Raw genomic sequence first — 21,328 nt, forward strand, 5'->3', positions numbered from 1 at the left:
TATGGTTAAGTACCCATGTTCTGCATTTTTTTAAAATTATGTTGAAGACATTAATGATATTTGTGACTCGCTTTTTCAATGGTTTGAACGTCAAAGAAAGCAAGAAAAATTATATCGTGCACCAGTTCCATGAAATAACACCTCAAAATAGAAGCACAAAATGTAAAAAACTATGATTTGAACCCTTGCAACTATGGTTAAGTACCCATGTTCTTCATTTTTTTTAAATTATGTCGAATACATTAATGATATTTGTGACTCGCTTTTTCTATGGTGTGAATGTCAAAGAATCCAAAAAAAATTGTATCGTTCTGCAGTTCCATGGAATAACACCTCAAAATAGAAGCACAAAATCAAAAAAATTATGATTTGAATCCTTGCAACTATGGTTAAGTACCCTTGTTCTCCATTTTTTAAAAAATTATGTCTAAAGGATTAATGATATTTGTGACTCACTTTTTATATGGTTTGAACGTCAAAGAATCCAAAAAAAATTATATCATGCACCAGTTCCATGGAATAACACAAAATAAAAGCACAAAATAAAAAAAAAACTGATTTGAACCCTTGCAACTATGGTTAAGTACCTATGTTTTTCATTTTTTTAAAATTATGTTGAACACATTAATGATATTTATGACTCTCTTTTTCCATGGTTTGAACATCAAACAATCCAAAAAAAATTATATCGTACATCAGTTCCATGGAATAACACCTCAAAATAGAAACACAATTGAAAAACTATGACTTGAACCCTTGCACCTATGGTTAAGTACCCTGGTTCTGCATTTTTTTAAAATTATGTCTAAAGGATTAATGATATTTATGACTCGCTTTTTCTATGGTTTGAACGTCAAAGAATCCAAAAAAAATTATATTGTCCAGCAGTTCCATGGAATAACACCTCAAAATAGAAGCAAAAAATCTAAAAAAACTATGATTTGAACCCTTGCAACTATGGTTAAATACCCATGTTCTGCATTTTTTAAAAATTATGTCGAATACATTAATGATATTTGTGACTCGCTTTTTCTATGGTTTGATCATCATACAATCCAAAAAAATTATATCGAGCACCTGTTCCTTTGAATAACAACTCAAAATAAAAACACAAAATAAAAAAAAAAACTATGATTTGAACCCTTGCAACTATGGTTAAGTACCCATGTTCTGCATTTTTTTAAGACTATGTTGAACACATTAATGATATTCGTGACTCTCTTTTTCTTTGGTTTGAACGTCAAAGAAGGAAAGAAAAATTATATTGTGCACCAGTTTCATGGAATAACACCTCAAAATAGAAGCACAAAATAAAAAAAACTAAAATTTGAACTCCTGCAACTATGGTTAAGTACCCATGTTCTGTATTTTTTTAAAATTATGTCGAACACATTAATGATATTTGTGACTCACTTTTTCAATGCTGTGAACATCAAAGAATCCAAAAAAATTTATATTGTGCAGCAGTTCCATGGAATAACACCTCAAAATAGAAGCACAAAATCAAAAAAATTATGATTTGAACCATTGCAACTATGGTTAAGTACCCTTGTTCTGCATTTTTTTTAAATTATTTCTAAAGGATTAATGATATTTGTGACTTACTTTTTCTATGCTTTGAACGTCAGAGAATCCAAAAAAAATTATATCGTGCACCAGTTCCATGGAATAATACCTCAAAATAGAAACACAAAATCAAAAAAACTATAATTTGAACCCTTGCAACTATGGTTAAGTATCCATGTTCTGCATTTTTTTAAAATTATGTTGAACACATTAATGATATTCGTGACTCGCTTTTTCTTTGGTTTGAACGTCAAAGAAGGCAAGAAAAATTATATCATGCACTAGTTTCATGGAATAACACCTCAAAATATAAGCACAAAATAGAAAAAAACGAAAATTTGAACTCTTGCAACTATGGTTAAGTACCCACGTTCTGTATCTTTTTAAAATTATGTCGAACACATTAATGATATTTGTGACTCACTTTTTCTATGGTGTGAACGTCAAAGAATCCAAAAAAAATTATATCGTGCAGCATTTCCATGGAATAACACCTCAAAATAGAAGCACAAAATCAAAAAAATTATGATTTGAACCCTTGCAACTATGGTTAAGTATCCTTGTTCTCCATTTTTTTAAAATTATGTCTAAAGGATTAATGATATTTGTGACTCACTTTTTTTATGGTTTGAACGTCAAAAAATCCAAAAAAAATTATATCGTGCACCAATTCCATGGAATAACACCTCAAAATAAAAGCACAAAATCAAAAAAACTATGATTTGAACCCTTGCAACTATGGTTAAGTACCTTTGTTCTGCATTTTTTTAAAATTATGTTCAACACATTAATGATATTTGTGACTCGCTTTTTCTTTGGTTTGAACGTCAAAGAATGCAAGAAAAATTATATCGTGCACCAGTTTCATGGAATAACACCTCAAAATACAAGCACAAAATATAAATAAAAAAAAACTAAAATTTGAACTACTGCAACTATGGTTAAGTACCCACGTCCTGTATTTTTTTAAAATTATGTCGAACACATTAATGATATTTGTGACTCACTTTTTCTATGGTGTGAACATCAAAGAATCCAAAAAAAATTATATCATGCAGCAGTTCCATGGAATAAAACCTCAAAATAGAAGCACAAAATCAAAAAAACTATGATATGAACCCTTGCAACTATGGTTAAGTATCCATGTTCTGCATTTTTTTAAAATTATGTTGAACACATTAATGATATTCGTGACTCGCTTTTTCTTTGGGTTGAACGTTAAAGAAGGCAAGAAAAATTATATTGTGCACCAGTTTCATGGAATAACACCTCAAAATAGAAGCACAAAATAAAAAAAAAAACTAAAATTTGAACTCCTGCAACTATGGTTAAGTACTCATGTTCTGTATTTTTTTAAAATTATGTCGAACACATTAATGATATTTGTGACTCACTTTTGCTATGGTGTGAACGTCAAAGAATCCAAAAAAAATTATATCGTGCAGCAGTTCCATGGAATAACACCGCAAAATAGAAGCACAAAATCAAAAAAAATAGGATTTGAACCCTTGCAACTATAGTTAAGTACCCTTGTTCTGCATTTTTTTAGAATTATGTCTAAAGGATTAATGATATTTGTGACTCACTTTTTCTATTGTTTGAACATCAAAGAATCCAAAAAAAATTATATCGTGCACCAGTTCCATGGAATAACACCTCAAAATAGAAGTACAAAATCAAAAAAACTATGAAATGAACCCTTGCAACTATGGTTAAGTATCCTTGTTCTGCATTTTTTTAAAAAATATGTTGAACACATTAATGATATTCGTGACTCGCTTTTTCTATGGATTGAACGTCAAAGAATCTAAAAAAATTATATCGTGCACTAGTTCCATGGAATAACACTTCAAAATAGAAGCACAAAATAAAAAAAAAATTATGATTTGAACCCTTGCAACTATGGTTAAGTACCCATGTTCTGCATTTTTTAAAAATTATAGTGAACACATTAATGATATTTTTGACTCACTTTTCTATGATTTGAACATCATAGAATCCAAAAATTATTTTATCATGCGCCAGTTCCATGGAATAACACCTCAAAATAGAAGCACAAAATAAATAAAAAAACTATGATTTGAACCCTTGCAACTATGGTTAAGTACCCATGTTCTGCATGTTTTTAAAATTATGTTGAACACTTTAATGTTATTTGTGACTCTCTTTTTCTATGGTTTGAACATCAAAGAAGGCAAGAAAAATAATATCGTGCACCAGTTCCATGGAATAACACCTCAAAATAGAAACACAAAATCAAAAAAACTATGGTTTGAACCCTTGCAACTATGGTTAAGTACCCATGTTCTGCATTTTTTTTAAATTATGTCGAACACATTATTGATATTTGTGACTTTCTTTTTCTATGATTTGAACGTCATAGAATCCAAAAAAATAAATATACACGCCATTAAGTAGTAACAGATTAGTGTGTAAGTAGAAAACTGCTAAAGAATTGTGAACATTGTAAAAATATTCAAATGAGAAAGTTAAGTTTATAGGTAAATTAATAAATCAAAATGACACGACATCACAAAGGCACCGACTGTCAAGTTACCAAAAATGTGCAGTCAGTTAAAATAGGAACCAATCAAATAAAACAAAGCATTTTCTTCATTGCAATAAAGATAGCAACAAAAAAGAAATTGAGTGTCTGTCAATTGATGTTGATTATGATCAGAGAGTATGCTTTATATTTACTTCTAACCTATAAGTTAGAGACACACAACAATCAGAAGTTGAACCAAAAATAATTCTAAAAAGACCCTGGAAAATAATAGTAAATTTTTAGTGAAGAAAGCGCAAAAGGAGCTTTCACAAAAGTTAATTAGAGAAGCTTCTTGTTTTAAGAAGGGAAGCTAAAAAAAAGGTTGTACAATTACCATATACTATAAACCTCTGCAAACTACATTTGTTTCACATCAATTTTAATTTAAACCAGTTTCCTTTCCCTTTAATAATTGAGTACTATGTTGGTTATTCCCTTCTCCTTTTCTTTTCCTTTAATTTTATTGGTGCCTACTTATTCTTCAAATAGAGTTCCTTGATTAGTTTCCAGAATCAACAATACAAAACCACACAAATTTCATTCATGTGTTATCAAAGCCAAGTGATGTACCTGTTATCAAAACCACACAAATAACCCTAAACCATAATTAGTCCTGTGAGCTTAATTTTTCAAATAACCCTATACCCTAATTGGTCAAGTAACACTAAACCCTCATTTGTCAAATACCCCTAAACCCTAAACACTAAGTTGTCAAATACCCATAAACCCTAATTGGTGAAGTATTCGTAAACCCTAAGCTTTTAAAATAGTCATAAACCCTAATTGGTCAACAAACAGTATACCCTAATTAGTCAAGTACCCATAACCCTAATTAGTGAAATACCCATAAACCCTAATTTGTAAAATACACTTAAACCCCAACTAGTCAAGTAAACCTAAACTCTGATTTGTCAAATACAATTAAACCCTAATTAGTCATGTAACCATAAACCCTAATTTGTAAAACAACCCTAAACCATAATTGGTCAAGTAAAACTAAACCCTAATTATAAACACCCATAAAGTCCAATATGTCAAGTAACCTATGAATCCCAAATTTTCAAATACCCATAAACAGTGATCAATCAAGTAACTCTAATTTGTCTCATAATCCTAAAGCATAATTGGTCAAGTAACACTAAAGCTTAATTTTTCAAATACCCATAAACCCTAATTAGTCAAATAACCCTAAACCCTAATTGGTCAAGTAACACTAAACCCTAATTACTCAACTACCCATAAACCCTCATTAGACAAATACCCCTAAAAGCTTATTTGTGAAGAAACCCTAAACCCTTATTTGTCAAAATACTCATTAAAACCCAATCAGTCAAGTAGCCTTAAACCCTAATCTATCAAATACCCCTAAACCATAACTAGCAAAGTAACCCTAAAGTGTAATTTGTCAAATAACCATAATCTCTAATTAGTTAAGTAACACAACGCCCTATTTAGTCAAGTACACTTAAACCCTAATTAGTCAAATACACATAAACCCCAATTTGTCAAGTAACCCTAAACCCCTAATTTTTGAAATACCCCTAAACTCTACTTAGTCAAGTAACCCTAATTAGTCAAGTACCCTTGAACATTAATTAGTCAAATACCCATATTTGCTACTTTGTCAAGTAACCCTAAATCATAATTTGTCAAATACCCCAAAACCTTATTTACTCAAGAACCCATAACCCCTAATTATTGGTCAAGTAAAACTAAACCCTAATTAGTCAAGTATTCATAACCCTAATTAGATAAACACCCATAAACCCCAATTTGTCAAGTAACCTATGAATCCCAAATTTTCAAATACCCTTAAACAGTGATCAATCAAGTAACTCTAAATTGTCTCATAATCCTAAACCCTAATTGGTCAAGTAACACTAAAGCTTAATTTTTCAAATACCCATAAACCATAATTGGTCAAGTAACAATAAACCCTAATTACTCAACTACCCATAAACTCTCATTAGTCAAATACCCCTAAAAGCTTATTTGTAAAGAAACCCTAAACCCTTATTTGTCAAATACCCATTAAAATCCAATCAGTCAAGTAGCCTTAAACCCTAATCTGTCAAATACCCCTAAACCATAACTAGCAAAGTAACCCTAAAGTGTAATTTGTCAAATAACAATAATCTCTAATTAGTTAAGTAACACAACACCCTATTTAGTCAAGTACACTTAAACCCTAATTAGTCAAATACACATAAACCCAAATTTTTCTAGTAACCCTAATTTGTCAAGTAACCCTAAACCCCTAATTTTTGAAATACCCCTAAACCCTACATAGTCAAGTAACCCTATACTTGTTGTAACTGCCTAAGAATTTTCTGGTTGTTTCGCAGGAGGGGTTGGGTAATTCATAGGCTACTTCGTTCACACACAACACCTATCTTTTTTTGCACACACTTTGAGATATTGGGCTTTATAACTGGGTCTGTGTGAGTCATAGGGAGTGGAGGTCGATCTGTGGTCATGTTGGGTCTCCGACTCGTTTGATGATAGTGAAGCATCAGCTAGAGTTAAACTTTTTTGGTGATGCATTGCCGCTGGTAGTCCCTATCGACGTAGTGTTGTTACCTAAGAGAATGATATCTCTAGAGTCCAGTGAGGTTACGTGAAAGTACCCTTGGAAGTTGTCACTGGATAATGGACTTTTAGACCTTTTCCAGTAGGTTCCTAAATTAGGACACAGAGCAGACTCACCTTGTCTTGTTTCCTTGATCGCATCATGCATCTCTTCATGGCATCATGATAGACATATCATTTCTGCATTCATCATTTATCATATTCATGCATCGCATTTGCATAAGTCATTGTATTTCCATGCATATTCATTTAGCCTTTTTTTTGTTCAAACAATTACATACATTATGTTGTCATCATTTCACATGTTATGTTCACTCATGCATGATTTTGTCATATAGTTGTTGATGCATTGCATTTTCTTTTGCATTACCGAAAACTCACACTGAAGCGCAAAAGTTCACACCGCGTTCTTGGTTACATGCGTTGGGTACCATGGTGATAGCCATAAACAAACCATGTTGGGGTTACATAGTCTGTTTTCCTGAAAATGATCGAAAATCATGTGAACATGGTATATAATGCATTGATAGCATGAAAAGGGGGTCTTTTGGGCATCTTGTGTCGATCTCATAAATACATCTATCATGAATCGCATAAGTATGTCCTGCTCATTCATCATACCTGATATAGATTGTCAAAGTATTGATGATCAAAATTTGCATTCTTTGAAAAAAGGGGTCAAACTAAGTGCAGTTTTTTAAGAAAAAGGTTTTACCAAGTCAAGGTCAAAAGTTTGGAAGTAGCCAACTTGTGAAACTTGGGACAGCAAATAGAGCTAATGACTTACATAATTAAGAACTGTAGATGTGTCTGTGTTTTATTTTCAATTGTATTTTGACCTTCACATGATGTGATATTGTTTTAATGAAAATTTGAGTTAATTCAACCCTATGTTCTACTGAACTTTCTGTGTAAAACTCGCAATACTTTAGAAACTTATCTTTTACATGAATTCATGCATATTTGTTTTGTTGCATTGTTACACATTGTTCATTACATTATTTCCTTTAAATAAAAAAGAAATCAATGTGCTAAGAAAGAAAGATCGTGCTTTATGGCACCTATACCAGACACATGCCAAGACAGAGCTAATGAGTGACAAGAGCAGATGAAGGTCGATATGGAGGCCATGAAGGGGCAGATGACAATTATGATGGCAGCAATGATGAGCATGAACAAGGTGATGAAAGAGTTTTGTGAGGATTTCAAGATCCAACACCATGATTCGACACCTTATTGGCCCAAGATGAATGATGCAATTGAGGTCGTCAATTAGAATATCAAGAAGATCATTCAAAAGATAATAGTGACATACAGAGACTAGCACGAAATGTTGTCATTTGCATTGCACAATTATCGAACTTCTGTGCGCTAAAGTTGATCTCCAAATCTGGCCAATCAGAAATGGCATGTTCTACATGTTTGGTGGTGGTGCCGTAAGCAACAAGTAAAATTGAATAAGCATTTGATTGATTATGTTTCAAATCAATAAATAATAAGTACAAACATTCATGCGACCTCATTTTAACTTTCCTAAAAGTTTTGTCTTTCTTAAAAATTTTCTAAAGAGTAAGAGTCATTTGACTTAATTTGTCAATTGAAAATTCTTTAAATATTTCTCGTCCTTGAAAATTCTTTTTCCAGAATCTACACGGTTTCTTTCATTTCTTCTTGCTACAAAGATGTCAAAAACGATAGCAACAGATACCTCTGAACCCTACACTAGGGCAACGACAGGCACCATGTACGAGCTTCAAACAAACCTAAAGGCAGATAAAAGGTCCTCACCCAGTAGGTTGAAAACCCGAAAAGGGCAGTCTAGGAAAAAGTTAGGGTATACATATATGAAAAAAAAAAAGAAATAATAAAAGAAAACAATCAGGAGCATGTTTATTAGAAGTTCTATCCCAAAATTCAAACTATAAGAGTCTTTAGTTAGGACTTGAAATGACACAATATTGTGTTTCTTTATCCTAAACACTAATTTATCCTTTGCCACCCCCTTCGAGCCAAAGTATAATTTTTTCTTTTAAAAAAAAGCGAAAACCCTAAGTAGGAATCACTAAGCTCTAGGGTCAGCAACAATGAAAAAAAACAAAAAGTAAATCCGCCAAAGGCGAGAAAAGAAAAAGGAGACAAAGACCTCCAAATTTTACAAGGAATGCATAAAAGTGCAATGATGATTAATGTATAAGAAAAATGAAGTAGAGCCCAACCTAAAAAGTTGAAATGAATAAAAGTACAAGCAAGGCTCTCAAGGTTCTTGCTCAATATAACCCTTAAATACTCTTTGAGCCTTTCTGATCCTTCCTTTCATAGCCCTCTTAGCCCCTGACCATGTTACAAGCCCAATAAAGCCCATGTGGATCAGAAAAGTTTCACTTGGTCATATACCAAAGTGTAACAATCTATTGCCATCTTTCAATGGTGCACGCGATCAGTCCGAAAGCCTTATATTTCCTTGTTATGGAGAATAATCGAAGTATTTAAACAAAAAACGAAGGGATGACCCTAGGATCAATATTTTAGTTGATTGATTACATGTCAAATGGCTCCATTGTCGTCACCCAAAATTGTCAAGTGATTAAATGAAACAAAACATACACTCTAAGGGAGTCCTATCAAGATATTCGCAAAAGATAGGATGAGGTTGCACGAATTATCACATCCTTTAGAAAGAGGCAATCAATATGTGTTTTGCACAACAACAAAAAACAATGTATAATAAGAGAGAAAGAATTTCATGAGCATTGCACAACTTTCATGATTGAAAACCTTTAGCATTGCATTGATGGGTACAATGCCTACACTTACTGCATTTAAGGCCGTAGTTTGCATGCATATTTTCATTCATCATAATGCATTCCAAAACTCATATACTTCATATCAACCTATAAGTTCATAGATTTCTCTTTACATGCTAGTTTGCAAAATCCAAGTTATATCTTTCGAGTTTGGGATGAGTATCCCTTTTAAAGAGTCAACCTTTTGCTTTCTTATAAGGTTGAGCCCTTAGGTACTAGTACCTATTGGCATGTCTCATAGGACTCAACCTTCTCGCCTTTATGTTTCGCAGGACTCAACGTCCTTTGCATTTTAATTTCATAGGACTCAATGTCCTCGCCTTCATGTTTCATAGGACTCAACGTCCTTAGCTTTTAGTTTCATATGACTCAACATCCTCACCTTTATGATTCACAAGACTCAATCTCCTTTGCTTTTTAGATTCATAGGACTCAACGTCCTCGTCTTTATGTTTCACGGGACTCAACATCCTTTCCTTTTTAGTTTCATAGGACTCAAAGTCCTTGCCTTTATGTTTCACAGGACTTAACGTCCCTTGCTTTTTAGTTTCATAGGACTCAGCATCCTTGCCTTTATGTTTTAGAGGACTCAACATCCTTTGTTTTTAGTTTCATAGGACTCAATGTCCTCACCTTTATGTTTCACGGGACTCAACGTCCTTTTTTTTTTTAGTTTCATAGGACTCAACGTTCTCTCATTTATGTTTTACAGGACTCAACGTCCTTTGTCTCTTAGTTTCATAGGACTCAATATCCTTTGTCTTTTTAGTTTCATAGGAGTCAACATCTGTTGTCTTTATGTTTTTGTAGGACTCAACGTCCTTTGTCTTTATATTTTCATAAGAATCAACGTCCTCTCTCTTTATGTTTCATAGGACTCAACATCCTCCGTCTTTATGTTTTCATAGGACTCTACGTCCTCTGTCTTTATGTTTTCATAGTACTCAATGTCCTTTGTCTTTATGTTTTCATAGTACTTAATGTCCTCTGTCTTTATGTTTAATAGGACTCAACATCCTGTCTTTATGTTTTCATAATACTTAACTTCCTCTGCCTTTATGGTTTCGTAGACCTCAAAGTCCCCTATCTTTATGTTTTGTTGGATTCAACGTCCTCGGTCTTTATGTTTTCATAGGACTTAACGTCTTCTAACTTTATGGTTTCGTAGGACTCAACGTCCTATACTTTATATTTTCATAGGACTCAACGTCCTCTATCTTTATGTTTTCATAAGAATCAACATCCTCTGTCTCTATGTTTCGTAGGAATCAACATTCTCTGTCTTTATGTTTTTATAGGACTCAATGTTCTCTACTTTATGTTTTCATAAGACTCAATGTCCTTTGTCTTTATGTTTCATAGAACTTAAAGTCCTATGCTTTTTGTTTCATGAGACTCGTTTCCTTGTCTTGTCGTTGAACTCAAGTTCTTTATTTTGTTGGTACACCAAATTCTTTTTTTTTTCAAAATATTCTTCATTCTCATGTTGTGAGCTTTCGAGGAATCATCCAAACATAATTAGTGTCTTTGTCTTTACTTATCTTTTACATTCATTAAAAGATAAGTAAAGAGATGCAGTTGTTAGACCCTAATTATGTCTGGGTCCAAAAAAATAGAAAAGGAGAAAACATAAAAAAATATAATAATAAAAAATAAAAAAGAGAGAAAAAAACAAAAAAAATAGTAGAAAACGAAAAAAATAAATAAAAAAGACAGACTATGTGACCTATTGGGCTCTCGAGGAGAGCCCATTTGGTCAAGAGGAAGGAACACAATGCATAAAAGAGGAAAGTCTTTGCATTAATGACATAGAGGGCGCACGGATCCTGAGGAAGAAAATGGACCAATTATGTCACGCCATTTGAAGACGCCGTCAAAGAAGAGATAGGGGTCACCAAGTAATCTCTCATTCCCTCACCCTCTCACGTTTTCCTCTCCCTTTCCTCTCTTCCCCATTCTTTCTTTCTTTTCTTGATCTACTACTTCATTCTGTCCATTCCCGTCAGTGGGCACTTTGGCTGTTAGCGAGGTTTCCGTGGATTGAATCAATATTTTCCTTTTGTTGTTGCATTTCGTTTTAAGTTTTCATTGCCTCTGCCATCCCTATGGCTGCCTTGCACCGTTGGCCCTGCACCAGTGGTGCCGAGGAGGTGTGCCACCATTCGTGGAGGCGTGCCACCCTCTGTGGTGGTTTCCACCTTTTCTGCGATGTTTTAGGGTTGAGGCACATAGGGTTTTTCCAACCCTGTTGCCTAATTGTGGTTGGGTCTGGTTGCCTGACCCAATTCCAACCATAACCATAAAAACAAGAAGAATATTACTTTTTACAACTCATTTTTTATATATACACCTCCATTTTCTGTTGGCCCTGCCCCTTATTAAAGTCTGAAATAAAATGAAAACCACTATCTACATTCACTTTTTTAACACATGCACCTTCTTCAATGTTGGGCTTAGTGCGTTATTTTTGTGAAGTCTGGAATAAAATAAATGTTGATGGTTTTACCCCCCCCCCCTCCCCTCCTTTATATATGCACCCTTGTCACTTAGGAGGGTGATTAAACCCGCCATGTCAACATCCCATCAGTGTTGACTAAGTTTAAGTTAACCCTTTGGCTTTGACATAAAAAGAAAGTAAAAATAATTATAAATATTAGTGGATAGCTATTTATTTTATTTTATTTCTTTATTGTCTATATCGTTTATTTTATCCTTCAATGTATTTTTCTTTTTACCATTGCCTAGTTAGTTTGTTTAATTAATAATGTATTGTAAATATCTCGTTATTCATCTTTTTCCCCATGTTTCAATCCTGCATTCTTAATTACTAAGTTTACTTTCCACTTCTATTCTATTCATCTTTATTCTCATTTTATTTATTTGATTTCCTAGCACTACTTCAATTATTTATTTATTTTTGAAAATCCGCATTAGCATTCTTTAGTACACGCTTATGCTCTTTTTACTCCATGTTGGGTCTCCGACTTGCTTGATTTTATAAAATCTACCCCAAAACTAAAGTCTTTTCTAAAAGGAGTAAAATTCTCACATAAATGAACACTTAATTCTCCTTTTTCACGTTTCACAGACTCCATGATGGGTCTCTGACTTGCTTGGCAGTGTTTCAATAAAGTGTGAGTAAATTTTGTGAATGTCATGCTTGGTCTTCGACTTGCTTGAATTCACAAAGTTTACCACAAAATCAAAATCTTTCCAAAATAATAATAATAATAATAATAATAATAATAATAATAATAATAATAATAAAATAATTAACTCGACACACAAGCTCTTTTTCTATAAAAAAAACTACGTAAGTCTCATTTTCTCATTGCATCTCAGCATACGTAGGAGCAACAGCAAACACCTTGTTGACCTAAAAAACTAAAAAAAAACATAAAATTTCTTCTATTTTCTAAAAATATTGCTTTCTTTTCCCCCTAAATAAACAAAAATATAACAAACATAATTTATGTTCTCAAGGGAAGATAATAATTAAAAATTCATTTTATCTGTAGCACACTCGATTACTCAACATACGTAGGAGCAACAGCAAACACCTTGTGACCTAAAAAACTAAAAAAAACATAAAATTTCTTCTTTTTTATAAAAATATTTCTTTCTTTTTCCCCTAAATAAACAAAAATATAACAAACATAATTCATGTTCTCAAGGGAAGATAACAATTAAAAATTCATTTTATTTTTAGCACACTCGATTAAAGGTCGTCATCTTCATGACGGACGTATGGGATGCTAACACCTTCTCCGTACGTAAATGACTCCTGAATCCTTTTTTCTCAAATCGTAAACCATTTCTTTTTTTTTCCTAACATTTTTCTTAAATAAATATTGGTGGGGAGTCCCCAAGTTTTCCTTTTTTTGGGAAACAATTTATCTAAAATTTTAGTTCGTTGTCTCGTCGTGGCCCACGTTGCGACATTAGGGTTTAGGAGTATTTGACAAATCAAAGTTTATGGTTACCTCACAAATTTGGGTTTAGGGGTATTTGACGAATTAGGGTTTATGAGTACTTGATTGATTAGTGTTTTGTGTTACTTGATCAAATAGGGTTTGTGGTTATTTGACAAATTGATTAATTAGGGTTTAGGGTTACTTGACAAATTATAGCTTAGGGTTACTTGACAAATTATGGTTTATGGGTACTTGACTAATTAGGGTTTATGGGTACTTGACTAATTAGGATTTAGTGTTACTTGACCAATTTGGGTTTAGGGTTACTTGACCAATTTGGGTTTAGGGGTATTTGATAAATTAGGGTTTATGAGTATTTGACAAATTAGGGTTTAAGGTTACTTGACAAATTAGGGCTTAGGGGTATTTGACTAATTATGATTTATGTGTACTTGACTAATTAGGGTTTAAGGTTACTTGACTAGTTAGAGTTTGGTGTTATTTGACAAATTAGGGTTTAGTGTTACTTTAAAAATTAGGGTTTATGGGTACTTGACTATTAAGGGTTTAGTGTTATTTGATCCATTAGTGTTTAATTAATTTTGATACAAATTATGTTAATGATGACAAACATTATGTTTTTAACCGTAATCAAATTAATTGTTACATAAATTACCTTTTATATACATTTAAATTAGTGATGACTTAAATTACTCTTTAATGATTTGATTACGTTTATAAATAATAATATGTATCCAATTAATTTAATTTATTTTTAAAAAACATTGAGTACTATTAAAAATGATAAATTATATCACAATTAATTTGATTACTTTAAAAAATATATATTTCATTTATAATTAATAAAAATCGTAAAAAAATAGCAAAAATACGATTTCATTGTATTCTTTGTCGAGATGCACAATAAAATCTTATTTTCGTTATTTATTTTTTAAAACAAAAAATACACAACAAAAATACGAATATGTTATGTCTGAATGAAGCTCACAATGAAATCATGATTTTGTTATATAGTTTTTTCATAAAACATGATGCACAACATAATCATGATTCCATTGTGTAAGGAGGGTTAAAAAACATCAAAATCAAGATTCAGTTGTATACTATAAAACGGAATCAGGATTTCGTTGAACCATTTTTGCATCCCCTAATGCAACAGAAGATGATTCTGTTATGTATTGTGGGTGAGGGTAAATTTGAAATTTTGAATGATGATAGGTACCAATAACAACCCCTAAGGCTTCTTGATTCGAGGCAAAAAAAAAAGGTCAATCTAACTCAAAAGCTACTAAGCCTATTTAATTTAGGAAATTAATATTGGCACTACCAATACTGCTATTTAAACTACCTATACGGACTACTTTTTTATTTTATTTCAAAAATACTCTTTCCAAGAAAACATAATTCTATTGAGCAGGATTAAAAGGGGGATGAAAAAAAACAACGAAAAAATAATTTCATTGTACAACAACGGAATCATATTTTTATTGTTGGCTCAAATCCCAATCACCATCTCAAATCCATTGACAGCAACAACAAAACCCGTAACTACAGGATCCCGGGGGGTGCTGATGACACGGTGGTGCAAGGGAGTATGTGCTGGATCTGGACGGAGGTGTAGGCGCACAGCAGTGCTGGAGGACAGGGGTGGGGTGGCTCAATGAATGTTTATAGCACAGAAATTAATAATAAAATTAATAACTTATCGAGAAATTCAAATATTCAATCAGATTGCAGACACGGACCACGATAAACTACGCAAAGGTTATTAACATACCCTAAGAGGAATCAAAATGGCAAGACAGGCATGCATTAAAACCCTTTGCAATCAGGGAATCACTCTTTCAAACTAAGTCTTGCATTTTGAACCTTTACTGATAGCTTTAACTTCTGTTCTTCCATATCCTTTAGCACAGCCAGCAAGTTTGCTCTATAAACTTCACATCGTTGATTTGTGGCCTCTAACTCAGCAGTCAACTCTCCTATTTTCTTTTGCTTCTCCGCCTGTTGCATAGGATCCAAAAGGAATTTTTTTATAATACCACGTCTATTAACAAAAATACAGGCCACATATAAGATGTTGTCAGTTCTTACTCTAATGTGTACACTTATGCAAATGCAAATACACAAACTTTGTGTCATAATTCTATAAAATAATTAGTAAAAAAGAAACATAAATTTATAGCATAATGTTAAAAGCTTAGCAAGATGAGCGCAAATATAAGGTGGCATCAAGACAATGTCAGATCCAAGTCCATATAAACAGCCTCAATTTCAAGAGGTTCAATTTAAACTTACAGGCTAAACAAATTAAACTTGTTAAATTACTAAGAGGAGTTGAGAAAAAAGATCACCAGTCAAGTCGAAGAAGTCCATCACAGACAAACAAGCATGTTATGACCAAAACATATGCAATACAGATTCTTCACATAAAATAGTATAAATAGCACATATTTTTCAAGGGAAAATTACAATCAGCCTCTTAGACTTTACCCTTTTGCAAAATGGCATCACCCAACGTTAAATTTGTCCCAATCTATTAACTTAAAAAAATATTACAATAGACCCTTCTGTTTAGCTACCATTTAACTCAACAAGGGAAGAGCTACGTGACATCTAATCCATTCATTTGTGAATAATCTTTTTGCCCAATTATTTATTTATTTTTGTTTTAAAATATAATTTACGAGGTTTTTAAATCATCAACAATTTAAAAAATAGTAAGTGGCATGGAGTCCAACCACCATGCCACAACATCAAACCCCGTCATCACCCAAACAGTAACCATGCACCACAAAAATCTTGAACAAAAATAAATGAGACAAAGAAATCTATAATGCATTAATCCTAAACCCAGCACTCGCAATCACCACCACCCACTGTCACCAGGCAGAACATAGGTTAAAATCAAGATGCAACCTGTCTACAACTGCATGCACACCAAAGCAGAGCTCCCCAACCAAAATGTGCAAACCCACCCATTCTAGAGATTTGTTCATCAAAGTGGTTTTTACCTCTTCCTAAATCAATCTTCCCAGTTTTCAACAAATATATTAGATTTCACAATTTACTTAAGTTTTTGTTTAAAAAGATAATTTTGTTTTTCTAATTTATGAACATTTATTAAATAAACAAATAAAGCAGAAAAAAAATGGATTGTGAGGATTTGATGATATGGATGGATAGTCTTTTGACATGTCCTCAAGTGTTCACATGGTAAGCACACCTCTGTAATGAGTTAAAGGATGCTATAAAAAACAAAAGGATTTACTGGCACATGAGAAATACTAGCAACAAACTAACATTATCTTTCCAACACACTCTTTATAAGGTAGTATTCATGTTGGCCCCACTAAATACAGCTCACATCCCCAAACTAGTAGAACTCACATGAAGTTCAACTAATATGAGAGAGTCTTAAGAAGAAAGTATTAGAGAATACATTGCTAGTTTTTTTTTATCAGCCAATAAAAAGAGATTATATTAAAAAACAAGGTACAAGGGGTACCCTAACCCATATACAAATTTGCATAACAGTGCCAAACAAAAAGCCAATCAAATTGCACAAGATGTTATCCCTTCCCATCCCAACGATCAGCAATAAATACCGGTCTATAAGATTCCCCAACATTCAATTATCATAGCGTTAACATTGCAGCCCACAAAAACCCAAGGAGAATACATTGCTATTATTCCTCATTGGTATATTATGTAAAGTTTAAGGATTAATTGAGACAAGTTTAAAGTTGATGGTAGCACTTTGTAGAAGATCAAACATAAATGTTATTTACTTACCACATTGAAAAGCATTACCTAGAAAACAACAAGCATGATCTCCAAGTGCCAGCTTGGAGGTTGTACAAGGGGGGGAAACTGCCCCCTTCCCCTTCCTTTTGTACATTTTTTTTTTGCTTCAACACAAAAACATGTACAGTAATAGTATAGTTCCTTGGATGCAGCTCATTGTAGAATTTGCCAGGGAAAGACTTTGTGTACATAATTGTTCTAGTGAGAACCTAATGGCTTTATCATCTAAGGAAAAAATCTTAAGTTCAAAGAAACTAACCACAGATTGATTGCTTGGAACATCTTCATCTGCTACAAGCAATTCACCCCTGCTTCCATTGGTTGCTGTAGCTCCCTCTGCTGTTCCAGAACTCTGATTTTTTATGGTGCAAACCTTCTTAGCAGCTTCTTTCAGAGCTCTCATGGCAACATGATAGATTTGGATTGATTTTGCACCTTCTTCAACATATTTGATTGCTTCTTGTCGTAAATTGTTATAACAAACTGGTACAGATTCACGAGAAGTACTTGGCAATTCAGATGCATGTTCATCTAACAATGTACCGGTTTTAGCATTCCTTGTCCAGCGTGTCAACACATACTGAGATGGAAGAGTGAGAACATTTTTAGCTCTGAAGACTGACAGTATATGCCTACAAATAATTCCTGAAAATTCAAACATCTGACAGCTGCAACTAGCTTTCATCTCAAAAGAATTAAAAGTCACAACATGAGATTTTTGGTTTTCCCCAAATTTGGCAACTCGATATGTAGTGATTGTTCCTGAATCATCAATTTTTATAGCAGGATTTGCAAGAGTCTCTACTAACTCCTCTTGGAATTTCATGAATATCTTTCTCGTGTAAAGACTCGCAGCTTGTTTTTCCATAGGAGATGGTGTTTTTAAAACTGGACTACTATTAGTAGTGTCATAATCTGCTTTTAATTCTTTTTCGTGCCAACTTGACACGGCTTTCTCGTATTGTCTAACCAATACCTGTAGAGTGGTGGATGAATTCACATATCCATCAAAGAAAGAAATCAAATATTCATTTCCCTCATTCAAAGATATCTCTCCAAAGAAAGTCTCCCGCAAGTACACAGGAACCCAATGTTGTCGTGAGTTGTATATTGACTGAAGCCACTCATTGTCCATGACGTAGAATCTTTCCAAGAGTGAGTGCCAATAAGACTCAAACTCATCAATAGTCTCACTTTCATGAACGCATTTCTTGAATTCAGTTTCAAAAGCAGGATATGACTGACATAAATGAGCCAGTTTGCCTCGGGTTTCTCTGAATATGCTCCATTCACAAAACCGATGGCGAGTTGAAGGGAGAACTTGGGCAACAGTAACTTGTATGAAAGGGTCCAAATCTGTTGTAATAGAGACAGGGTGGCGGCCAGACATGGCATGAAGCCAAGTCCTGAATAGCCATATAAATGACGACTCAGATTCATTGAAAATCAATGCACAACCAAATAACACAGGTTGCCCATGATGATTCAACCCATTGAAAGAGGTAAATGGAACCCGGCATCGGTTAGTCTTGTAGGTTGTGTCCAATATAACAGCATCTCCAAAATAAGAGTAGTTTGTTCTAGATGTTGCATCAGCCCAAAATATATTCCCACACGCGAGATTATTGACATCCTGGACTGCATAAAAGAAAGCAGGATTCTCTGCCTGCATATGCTTCAAGTAGTCCAATACGTGATGACCCCCACCACCAAGGGGACACTGTCTAGTGATACTCATTTGTGCTGTAGGGGACAAGGTAAAGTGCTGGTGGAATAGGATACACTATAACTTCATCAAAGATTGTAGTCAACCTATGTCCAAGGAACAGTACACATCAAGTTATCAAGTTATATAAATTCATTCTATATAAAACACCGACAAGGGGGTCTAGCTCAATTGGTTGAGCAATGTGCGTGAGTTGTTGTAAACCCAGATTAAAAAAACACCAACAAGGGAAAAAAAATAAAGCTTCAATAAAAAAGATGAAGTTGCAAATACATAAATACCACCAGGAAAATTACATGAACCCATTGGCCTACTCAACACAATTAACAATATAGGTTCTAGCCTTGTGAACTCCTCTCCACCAAAAGAACACTGTTCAGACCCTCCCCCCAACACACATAAAATAAACACCATATAAAAGGAATGTTTGTCTGTTTTTCAAAATTAAAATATCAAAATATAGTGGTGGAGTATTCATGGGGTATACAGTTCAAAATCCCATCAAGACAGTTTTTGGTTTTAAAAGTTACCTTGTAGGACCATATAACCAAATGTTTTGATTACCAAGTGCAACTGTGCTTACTAGTATATGATGAAGTATTAAATTTTCAATCAGATTCACAAAGTAAACAACTACTTTCTTCCTATGAATTAGCCATACACAGGTTATTTCTTCAGGGAATAAGGAAGCCCAAGAGTTTACAAATGCAACTAACAGTCAAATTAGTCCAGTTCCAAAAATATCAAAAAGATCTGATTAAAGATGTTCACAACCATAATTAAAAATGCACTGTTAAAATGTTAATATATTCCCTGACTTGCAGCTCCTCATTATTGCGGACATAGTAGTATTTAAGAAATCTAAACAAAACAAAAAATGGCTTCACCTGTTGTCCTCATTGACACCGTCTTTTTTCCATATTCTTCCCAAGGCCACAAGGGATATAGCACATTTTAAAGTCTCCACCTATAACCAAAAGAGAAATAAAGCAGGTTTCGGTTTGAAGTTATGGAAGATAATAAAAGTAGAAATAACAGAATGAGCGTATAGGATATGAGGATGTGATATATCCTCACCATAAAGTTAGCAGTAGTGACTCTATACTCATAATTGCCAGCTCTCTTGGACCAAACGATTAGAATGCCTTGCGAACTAGTAAGAACAGTCAATGCAAGTGTAACAACTGACCTATACCAACAGGCAACAGGGATAATAATTAAGAAATCAAACAAGTAAGTATTTCACTTATTATATGTGAATTGTTTTCATACTTGCGCTTCCACTTTACTTACTTTCTCCCTGTGGCTGTCAATTTTGGTTTCTCCCTCGGAAGTCAAATCGTTATCTGGGACCGGAAGAGATACGAAACGGTACAACACAACTATCCATTATCCAGCCCGGAGGAGCGATAGCGATACCGGTACCTGACAGCAAAAATGATTTTCCAACGTCCTCAACGCCCACATCCCTAACTTCATCCTACAACAACAATGCATCAAAATCGTACTATTAATTGAAGAAATATGCGAAAAAACACTCACCTCGTCTTTGATTTTCCTGTAATCCATTATATCACAGAGATCTACGCTTTGTGCATTGGATAAACAGAGTTCAAACTCTAAACTTTCCTCGATGCACCGGCAACAGATCTCGGCTGCTCACCAATTATGATATGATAAGGCCACGCTCTCTTTCCGATCTCTCTTTGCTGTGCACAAATACATGGTTACTATCACTCTAAATTAGGCTTAATTATATTTTTTAATTTTTTTTTTAAATTTTATCCTTAATAAATTAATTTAACATATTTTTTCAACTTTTTTATTATAAATTTTTTTCTACTTTTTTATTTTTTTCAAATTTTATGCCTAACTTTTTAAGCTTAATAATGGATAAATGATTCAGATAAAATTTGTAAATTTCTCTCGGACTCGTCATACGAGATCGTCGGGTTGAAAGGCTCGTGGTTGAACATTTGTATTGTATATTCTAACTGCTTGAAGTTTGACAGGCTCTTCCTTAATCCTCGTTATTTCACAAATTTCTTTGATAGTTTCAAGTTCTATTCTTATATTCTCTTCTTTCTACTATTGTTGAAATAGTAGTCTCATTATCGACGGTTTCCGACTTCTACAAGGATCATGGTGTTTGTGCCATATGTGAGTGAGTAAGGAGTTTTGTTGGTAGCTGTCTAGGGTGTGCAGTGGTATACCCATAGTATGTTGTAGAGTTCTTTTTTCCATAAGCCTATAGACTTGTCGAGTCTAGTTCGTAGGGCCATGAAGATGACTCTATTAGCTGTCTATCCATTAGTCTGAGGATGTTCGACAGAGGTGACTAGGTGCTTGATGC

At 33.5% G+C, this 21,328-nt stretch overlaps 1 protein-coding gene across 7 annotated transcripts; it reads right to left on the bottom strand.

Moving 5' to 3' along the window:
- Window positions 1-14,873: 14,873 nt before the first annotated feature.
- LOC114406977 (protein FAR1-RELATED SEQUENCE 9-like) lies at window positions 14,874-20,686 on the bottom strand. 7 transcript variants are annotated; one of them, XM_028369893.1, is made up of 6 exons: window positions 20,518-20,686; window positions 20,269-20,400; window positions 20,053-20,164; window positions 19,863-19,942; window positions 17,509-19,061; window positions 14,874-15,446 (listed from the first exon to the last, which is right to left on the bottom strand). In XM_028369893.1, exons 5-6 carry the CDS (start codon window positions 18,985-18,987, stop codon window positions 15,279-15,281), a joined length of 1,647 nt encoding a protein of 548 aa, XP_028225694.1. In that variant the 5' UTR covers window positions 18,988-19,061; window positions 19,863-19,942; window positions 20,053-20,164; window positions 20,269-20,400; window positions 20,518-20,686; the 3' UTR covers window positions 14,874-15,278. The 7 variants fall into 7 exon arrangements, 6 of the variants coding, with proteins under 6 accessions (XP_028225694.1, XP_028225682.1, XP_028225689.1 ...); XM_028369881.1 differs by having other exon boundaries at window positions 20,269-20,444; XM_028369888.1 differs by having other exon boundaries at window positions 20,269-20,448.
- Between the last annotated feature and the right edge of the window lie 642 nt (window positions 20,687-21,328).

The sequence above is a fragment of the Glycine soja genome, chromosome 1 (assembly GCF_004193775.1).
Source record: "Glycine soja cultivar W05 chromosome 1, ASM419377v2, whole genome shotgun sequence".
Taxonomy (NCBI): domain Eukaryota; kingdom Viridiplantae; phylum Streptophyta; class Magnoliopsida; order Fabales; family Fabaceae; genus Glycine; species Glycine soja.